The sequence below is a fragment of the Ctenopharyngodon idella genome, chromosome 23 (genome assembly GCF_019924925.1).
Source record: "Ctenopharyngodon idella isolate HZGC_01 chromosome 23, HZGC01, whole genome shotgun sequence".
Classification (NCBI taxonomy): domain Eukaryota; kingdom Metazoa; phylum Chordata; class Actinopteri; order Cypriniformes; family Xenocyprididae; genus Ctenopharyngodon; species Ctenopharyngodon idella.
The window spans coordinates 3,615,508-3,625,000 of NC_067242.1; the positions used below are offsets into that span (position 1 = coordinate 3,615,508).

At 36.5% G+C, this 9,493-nt stretch overlaps 1 protein-coding gene across 2 annotated transcripts in view; it reads left to right on the forward strand.

The window, feature by feature from the left end:
- Positions 1 to 9,493, forward strand: part of sugct (succinyl-CoA:glutarate-CoA transferase) — a 164,632-nt gene that overhangs the window by 19,143 nt on the left and 135,996 nt on the right. For both annotated transcript variants that reach the window (XM_051882700.1, XM_051882699.1), the window contains exons 7-8: positions 952 to 1,043; positions 1,781 to 1,924. In XM_051882700.1, the coding sequence (XP_051738660.1) occupies positions 952 to 1,043; positions 1,781 to 1,924 (236 nt within the window). The remainder of the gene's footprint in view (positions 1 to 951; positions 1,044 to 1,780; positions 1,925 to 9,493) is intronic.

A 9,493-nucleotide genomic window follows, 5' to 3' on the forward strand; every position in this document is an offset into this window, starting at 1 on the left:
GGCTCGCCACATCAAAGCACGTCAAAACGGCATTTTCTGTTTGAATTTCATGGACAGAATTTGAAGGATGACACTTTGTTTCTTATCGAAAGTAACAAAACGCAGAGCTTATTGGGATTATTGGTGGTTAATGGTGGTTAGGCTACAACGCTGTATTCGTCATGTACTGCTTTCGTCTTATACATCTGTCTTTGTCCGTTGTCGTAATTCACCGGGAAACCGAAGTGTTCCCAAACAGGGGACTGTAGGCCCCTGTACCGAAACGGTTCGGTATCTATATGGCAGTTTTTCTCCATCTTATCGATGTCAAAATTGTGGCCAGTTAAAATGCTGTGTGGCTAGACACTCTGAAAAACCACTAGTTACAGTGGCTGGTGAGCAAAAAAGTTAATGTCAAGCCTTGTATATATAGGCTATATACTTAAACTTGAGTATGAGAAATAATAATAGTGATGGTTGCCTTAGCAAACACAACTAATTAAAGTAAAGAGAGAGAGAACAAAGGGTATGAAGTGATACTGGTTTATGAAATGTACTTGTACAAACTCTGGCTAGAAGACTGCTGTTTTCATACTAGGGCATGACAGATTTTCCTTAAGCCGCCCATACCTCTGCCAAGGAAATAAACACATCCATGGATGTTTACCTCCACTGAGTCAAAGTCTTAGAACTACGGTGGAGTTCCTAGAACTGAATTAATCTGACTGCTCTGATTATAATAGAAATGTAATCGGGTCTTTGCCCACATTCTCTCTGGACGTGTGTGCTCAGCTGTAGGGATTTCTAAGAGACGCACACAGGCCCAAATCAAGCCCTACTGGCAACACAGAATATGCTGGAGATTGTAGCTCTGACATGCTCATGTTACACGAAACTGTCAGCTGTAAGCACATTTCCATCTGATAATCATCCACACACATAATCTGTAACAATATCTGTTAATTTATTCAGGATATGGACAGACGGGCCCTGAGTCACACAAGCCTGGATATGACTCCATTGCGTCTGCGGTGTCTGGAATGATGCACATCACTGGTCCTGAGGTGAGGGCAATGATCTGATGTGCTTAAAGGTGAAGTGTGTCATTTATAGCATTACCAAATTGCCAAATATTGGTCAAACAAACAGATACCATCCCAAACCCACATCATTGATTTTGACATCGAAAAAATGTCACACACTTTATCTTAAAGAGGACTTATTATGTGTTGATTTTGTTCAAAAAACATTATTTTTTTCCCATATTTGACATTTGTTGCAGTTCCTTTCTTCCCAGTCTGTCAGTAACGCTTTGTTTAGTTCCTGCCTCTGTGAAGTCCCTCCTTCCAAAAAGCACAATGTGCCCTGATTGGTCGGCTGGACCAGTGTGTTGTGATTGGTCAACCGCTTCGAGGGTGTTTGTGAAATGTCCCTCCCTTAGCATAACCACGAGTTTCAACAAACTACTAACTTACTCAACCAGGCCCCGTCCCTTTATTTTGCGTATGCTTTGGGCGGGAATTATTTAAATGAAGAATATTGTGACGTGTTTTTTCCTGGAAAACTCAAGACTACAATGGAGGCGTTTCAGGGAGTTCAGAAACAGTGCGCACTGATATAGAGAATAACTCCTGCTGGAGGGACTTTGCTTTGTAACTTTGCAGACTTTTTCATGCTCAAACAGCAACATTAAACATTACAGAAAGTTAAAAAATGTAAAAAAGCAAAATAGGTCTTCTTTAAATATTACATCCTATTTTAGGTCCTTTATCTCCTGTTTATTTAAGTGCTTCTTTTTAAGGATGGGGATCCAGTCAGACCAGGTGTCGCGATGACAGATCTGGCCACTGGTTTATACACTCAGGGAGCCGTCATGGCTGCTTTGCTTCAGAGACAGAAAACAGGACGAGGCCTTCATATAGACTGCAATCTTCTGTCTTCACAGGTAATACAACACTTGTTATGCAAGGAAAAAAAAAAAGAATTATTGATAGCACAATTAATAATGCCATTATTAATTTTCACCTTTTTATTAATAAGTTAAAAATACCTTGTAAATATGTTTACAAATATTTAACTTATATTAAAAAGCTATTAAATGGCTTTCTGAAATGCTTGTTTCCTCAGTAAGATATTTTTGTATAATGACACTAAACTGTATAATTGGTTTTAGTCCAAGGCAACTGATCGCTCTGTGGTCACTTTATTCACGCATAATAAAAACTCAAATCAATATTTCACCTCAATTAATGAATTTATTTTGTTAGGACACTATCATTCAACAGTAAGGACTTTTATATTGTTACAAATTTTTTTCTATTTCAAATAAATTCTGTTCTTTTGAATGTTCTTTTCATCAAACAATCCTGAAAAAAAAAATGTATCACAGTTTCCACAAAAATATTAAGGTTCACAATTGTTTTCAACATTGATAATAATCAGAAATGTTTCCTGAGCAGCAAATCAGCATATTAGAATGATTTCTGAAGGATCATGTGACACTGAACACTTCAGCTTTGATCACAGGAATAAATTACATTTTACAGTGTATATATATGCATGGAAAACAGTTATTTTAAGGCAGTGGCTATTTGCACTAAGTGCAAATAGCAATAGATGCTATTTACACTAAGTGTAAATTAGAGGCTATTTACAATGTGAAAATAGCACATTTTCTTAGTGATAGATGCTATTTACACTAAGTGAAAATAGTGATATATTCTATTTACACCATGTAAAAGTAGCAGTTCTTTGCAATAAGTATAAATAGTAATTAGATGCTTAGAGCCTTACTTGCTACTGCTGCGCTACTGTAGATGTTGAATTCCGCACATCAGTTTTTAAACTTGAGTGATCCAACCAGATGTTGGTGGGCGGAGTTAGTGTAAATAGTGTTTACCAACAAGGGACGCTTTTTGCACTTAGTGTAAATAGACAATCCGTTATTGGCAATTGTAGTAATATTTCATAACATTACTGTTTTTACTTAGTTTTTGATCAAATAAATGCAATCTTGGTGAGCATAAAAGACTTCCTTTAAAAACAAACAAAAATTAAATAACTTACAGACCCCAAACTTTTGAAAGGTAGTGTTACTAACCAGGGATAATGTATAGTAATGTCAATCAGGATTGGATTTTTTTTTTTTTTTTTCCAGCATTGATTCAAAAGCTTAACAAGTTCCCATAAATTCAATAAAACATACATGAGAAATTTGAATAGAAGCAGACATGCTTGGCATATAGAGGCAGAACAGATTGAAAGCCTCTTGAACATGATTCAGTCATTTTCTGACACCTGAGAGTATAACTGAATTGCTGATACAGTACATCAATTCACTTACATGTTCTTAAACTGACAGTTCAATAACACTGACTACATTTGATGTATTTAATACTTCATAGAATATCTGCATGATGAAATATTCTGCTCTTAGAAGTATCCTTTATTCAGTTTTCAGGACTGTTGTTATTGTCTCTTGCCCAATGCATGAAATGAACTTTTTAAATTGAACCAGACCACTCTTCTTTGTTTCTTTGGCCTGAAAGAATGCTTTTCCCTGGAAGTGAGTTTAATCTGACCCATTCACTACTCTAGAGAAAACATGAACGTTTTACTTTACAGTATAAATAAATCAGCTCTCCATAACTGCGTAAGCGAATAAACCAATCATTGTCCCTAGCTACTTCAGCATGCGCTATTTAATTTGCCGTGATGGCTTGATAGTTTTGACTTTGTGGTTTTTGCCATACCTTTGACTCAAATATATTTTTCTATATAATGTTCGTACTGAATGCCTTACAATTTATCACCTTGAATATTGTTTTAGTGTAAAATATACAACTTTCACGGCTTTTAAGTAAAGTTCAAGTGAAGTTTCTAATTCATGTGGTCACTTTAAACTTGGACTTCAAAATTAGTCAGATGTATTTTTTGGATGATTTTTTGCTTTATATAAGGGGTGACTCAGCTCAATTTGTCCCTGTCGTAAGTAATGCTGGTTTGGTAGGCATGCTAAAAGCTAATAAGTATTATATGTATTGTAAGTAGCAGTAGGCTTTCCTGCCATGTCACTGTGTACTTCGTGAACAAACCAGTTTTTGAGACCATTGAATACCTGTCCTTGCATGAGGAAATGACACACAGATTGTGAATAATTTGTGCCTGCCATTTTTCCTTTGCTCTTTGACTGAGCGGTTTCAAAAAAAGTTTCATGCCGCTCGTACCGCGGCTCGTCTGCCAACCACCCATCCTGCGCGGAAATGTGAGATTACAAGGGATCTAAATAGCAGCTCTCACACAGAAGACGTCAGCACCGTAAGCAGCCAGTTGAGACGCATCATGGGAATCAATGGAGTGTGAGACGCTAAGTTTACTTGTGTGTGGCTGTCTGTTGACGTTGATATTCAGCAGACTTCACTGTGTGCTACAGCCAGGATAAATCTAAGGGAAGACATTGGTTCACTTGGTGAATGTCTTATATTCCCTTCTTGTTTCCTAATTACCAGGCTGTATGTGTGTTTACTGAAAACTTAAAGACTGGGATGGAGACGTACAGTATAGCACTTTTCTTTCAAATGACTTTAGCATCTGCAGTATCACTTAACAAGTTTTTTTTAATCATTTGTTGAGTTTTTCTCCATAGTAACTACCTGAAACCTCAAATACCCTCTTCAGCTGCGGCTGGTTTCCAAGTACAAATTCTAGATTGACTAAAGTCTTGATAGATAAATATTTGCACGCAACAAACATGTTTTTCATTTTATGCAGAATGACAAAAGTGTTTCCACCACACAGTTTCTCATTGTGTTTTGACACAGAATAGAATAAGGGAGAATATAATAACTGTTAAAGGTTACTGAAGCAAACATGCATTAGAAGTGTCCAAAACTCACAAGCCTTGTTTATTTGAACTGAACCACTGTAACTCGACATTTCAAACCATGTCAAATCACTGAGAATGTGGAGTGATTGAAGGGCTATTATTGTGCCCATGTTATTTAGAAATTGGGCACTTACAGTCTAAAATTTTAAGGCAAATAAGAAAAATTCTCCAATATTAGACCTAGGGCCAGATTTACTAAACAGGGCAGAGTAGCGTGAGAGAGCAATTCCAAAAAAGCACCGATAGGAGTGGAAAGTTCTGCACGTGATCTACTGACAGCGTGCAAATTAAAGAACACAGACACAGATGGATCATTTCCACAATGACCAACATAATCTACCAAGAGTAGCGTAAATTAGCGTCTGGTTTAAAGGGTTTGTTCACCCAAAAATGAAATCTCTGTCATTAAGTACTGTCATGTCGTTCCACACCCGTAAGACCTTCGTTCATCTTCAGAACACAAATTAAGATATTTTGATGAAATCTGAGGTTTTTTTTTTTTTTTTCTATCTATCCTCTATTGAAAGCAACGGAATTACCATCATTCAAGGTCCAGAAAAGTAGTAAAAACATAATTAAAATAGTCAACGTGACTAAAGTGGTTCAACCTTAATATTATGAAGTGACGAGAATACTTTTTGTGCGCAAAAAAAAGAAAAAAAAATGTATTTAACAAATTCATCTCTCCTCTGTCATTCTCATATGCTATTTTCGTTGCAGAGCTTCCGTGTTTACGTCCGAACACCAGCTCAGTATTGGCCGATACTGAGCCGGCGTTTGGGCGTAGAACCTGGAAGCGCTGCAACATAAATAGTAAAATATATTAATTTGTGTTCCGAAGATGAACGAAGGTCTTGCGGGTTTGGAATGACATGAAGGTGAGTAATAAATGACAGAAATTTCATCTTTGGGTAAACTAAGTCTTTAAGACATGCTTTTTTGGGCAGTAAATAATGGCCATAAATACCAGTAAATTGACTAGCGCAAACCTTAGTAAATCACCTTGCATAATTCATTTAAATACTCTCCTCCCATAAATTTTGCATCTTAAAGGGAAACTCCTACAAATGCATATGCAGTAAGATCAGCCACAAAAATAACTGTGTCCATGCCTTTTCAGTGCTAATTTTTCACTGTGTGTCTTTAGCAAATCCTGACAGTAGCTTTTTAACGGCAAAAGAGGGTTTGCGCTGACACAAACTGTTAGTAAATCTGGCCCCTAATCTTTTAATATCCTCAAATATGGTAATGGAACAAATTGCAACAGGATTTCTTTGTTGCAGGGAGGATATCCGTTAGGATTCTTCTTAAATGTGCGTGCTCGGGTGATGCAGGACATGCCGGAAGAATGCCAGAAATGGGCTGTCTTTGCTCACGCTGCGCTGTAATTGCTTGTGACTAATCACTCTCAAAATGTAGGAAATTCATTAGCAACTATCAATAGCAATAGCAAATAGCAATAGATGCTATTTACACTAGGTCCAAATAGCGATAAATGCTATTTACACTAAGTGTAAATTAGATGCTATTTACACTGTGAAAATAGCACATTTTCTTAGTGATAGATGCTATTTACACTAAGTGAAAATAGTGACATATTCTATTTACACCATGTAAAAGTAGCAGTTCTTTGCAATAAGTATAAATAGTAATTAGATGCTATCTGTAGGCTACTTTATATTGGCAGATACTATTTGCACCTCAGTTTTTTTGTGTAAATGATTATATTTATTCAAATTATTAAATGGATTGCCTTATTGGGAGAATAAAAACCCTCCCTACACCTTCCCCCAACCCTACCCAACAAATACTTTTAATACTATTAAACACTAGGAATTTTATGTCCACTTTTAGAACTTTTTTTTGTTTGTTTTGTTTTAATTGAAAATAAATGCCTTTCTGATCTGATATGTGATGGGAAAATGGAGAAGAGCGAGCTCGGCAAAAGGCAGCGAACCCGCATCGATCGTGTTAAAATCTGGCCCCTAATCTTTCAATATCATCAAATATGGTAATGAAACAAACTGCAACAGGCTTTGTTTGGTGCAGGGAGGATATCCGTTCTTAAATGTGCTCACTCGGGTGATGCAGGACATGCCGGAAGAATGCCGGAAATGTGCTGTCTTTGCTCATGCTGCGCTGTAATTGCCCTGTGACTAATCACTCTCAAAATGCAGGAAATTCATTAGCAACTATCCTTAGCCATGGTGTTGAAGGCAGCTGACAGGGAATACTGTAAGACCCACAAAAAGAAAAAGGCTCTGGTTAAAAATAAATAAATAAATAAAAAAAATTGTATTTTATAATATAAAATACACTACCAACTTTTCATTTTCATTACCATTCAAAAGTTTTCTTAACGTTTTTGAAAGGAGCCTCTTATGCTCACCAAGGCTGCATTTATTTAATCAAAAATAGAGTAAAATGATATAGTGAAATATTACAATTTAAAATAACTGTTTTCTATGTGAATATATTGTAAACTGTAATTTATTTCTCTGATCAAAGCTGAATTTTGAGCTTCATTACTCCAGTCTTCAGTGTCACATGATCCTTCAGAAATCATTCTAATATGTTTATTTGCTGCTCAAGAAACATTTCTGATTATCAGTGTTGAAAACAGTTGTGCTGCTTCATATTTTTGTAGAAACCATGATACTTTTTTCAGGGTTATTTGATAAATGGAAAGAACAGCATTTATTTGAAAAAGAAATCTTTTGTAACATTATAAATTTCTCCACTATCACTTTTGACCATTTTTATGGGTCCTTGGTGCATTTAAAAAAAAAAAATAAAAAAAAAATAAATTCTTACTGACCCCAAACTTTTGAACGGTGGTGTATGTGGGGAAAAAATGCCAGAATACCAGTTATTTTGAATGGTGGTCAATAGAAATAGATGCTTTTTAGGATCAAAATTTAGTTAAGTCATCTACCGACAGGGGCTGATTAACTTGATCTCCTGGGTTGACATTAGCATGGTGCTAAGCTAACTATATGCTTTTTAATATGCATAAAATGACAATACATAACACAATAAAATTGGGTAAAATAATCAATTTTAATTAGATTGAACTTTTTATCTATACACATCGGTATTGCATCAGTTTTAATCACCATTTTTTACTGAGCTTGTCACAAAGAATACATGCAGTGCAGCTTTAAATTTTGGCCAACATAAGGCATTTTAGAAGGCCTTAAAATGCTGCCTACGTTGGCCGCTGTGTTTTGGAACAGAGCCTTGGACTCTGTATAAACCTAGCAAATGAATAGAGGGTTCAAAATCAGGCATCTGAGTTAAATCTGTTGTCCTGCACTGGCCTTGTGAAGAGCTGTATTTTAAGTTGGTCATCTTGTCCCATTAGATTTCTGAAAAGATCATTCAGAAGATCCACAACACGTCCAACTCTTGTTTTTGACATGATACCGCAAAACCTTTGTGCAGAGCTAACAAGTCAGAACGCTCGTCCCCTGAATGATACCAGCTTGAACGAAGGATGTGGTTTCCATAAATGGTTCCAATAATCCGATTGTTTGTGATCGTCTGTTGTGGTTCAAGTACATTCTTTCTTGGAACTTTTTTTTTCTTACCCATCATACGTTTTTAATTGCTTCCAATTTCAGGAGAAGTCGTCCAGGCTCTGCTCGATGACTGTGTTGGATTTTGTGCAGTATTTCTTCATGTACATCAGATTCAGAGTTGCTGGTAGGAATTTATCGGATGCATATGTCTTATCTGTGGGCTGAAGGGATGATGGGTCGCGGCTGCGATGGTAGTAGACCCTAAGCTGGCAGAAATAAGTGAATTCCGCCTCTTTCCGAACATTCCATACTGATCGTCTTGTGGTCGCAGTAATATAACCCTTCAGCAAATTTATAGGTTCTCTGCAATAGCCAAAGCACTGAGGGCATAAGATAACCACACCACAGTTTCCTTTAATCCAGATGCAAACATGGGTATTTATGTGCAGCACTTTGTGTCCTGGGAAAACCTTAGGTTGTTTGGAAATCATTATTCTTGAACTCAATTATATAATGTCTCTATAGCTGTGTCCGAATTCCTGTAAAACTACGATGAAGAACTTTTTGACTGTTGACATTCCTGGGCATACTACAGTAGGACTGGGTTTTCAATATTGATTTCTCGAATTTGATATGGATTCTTAAATCTCAAGAATTGATCTTTTAGTCTTTGCTGTTTCCAGTCGCTGCATGAACAAAATTTAATCAAATATTATTTGCAGTGTGGTTGCAATCCCAGTAATCACAATAAGCTTTGTGGTTACTTTTGATATGATCCAAAGTCTCCGCTTTTTAACTCTGTCACATTCATTACGAAATTGAAATAATAAATACCTATTTGCAGCTCTTTAAAGGGGACCTATTATCCCTCTTTTCACAAGATGTAATATAAGTCTCTAGTGTTCCCAGAATGTGTCTGTGAAGTTTCAGTTCAAAATACCCCACAGATCATTTATTATAGCTTGTCAAATTTGCCCCTATTTGGGTGTGAGAAAAAATACGCCGTTTTTGTGTGTGTCCCTTTAAATGCAAATGAGCTGCTTTCCAAAAGAGGGTGGTGCTTTAACAGCTCATGCTTCAGTTGCTCAACAACAACAAAGCTGGAGAA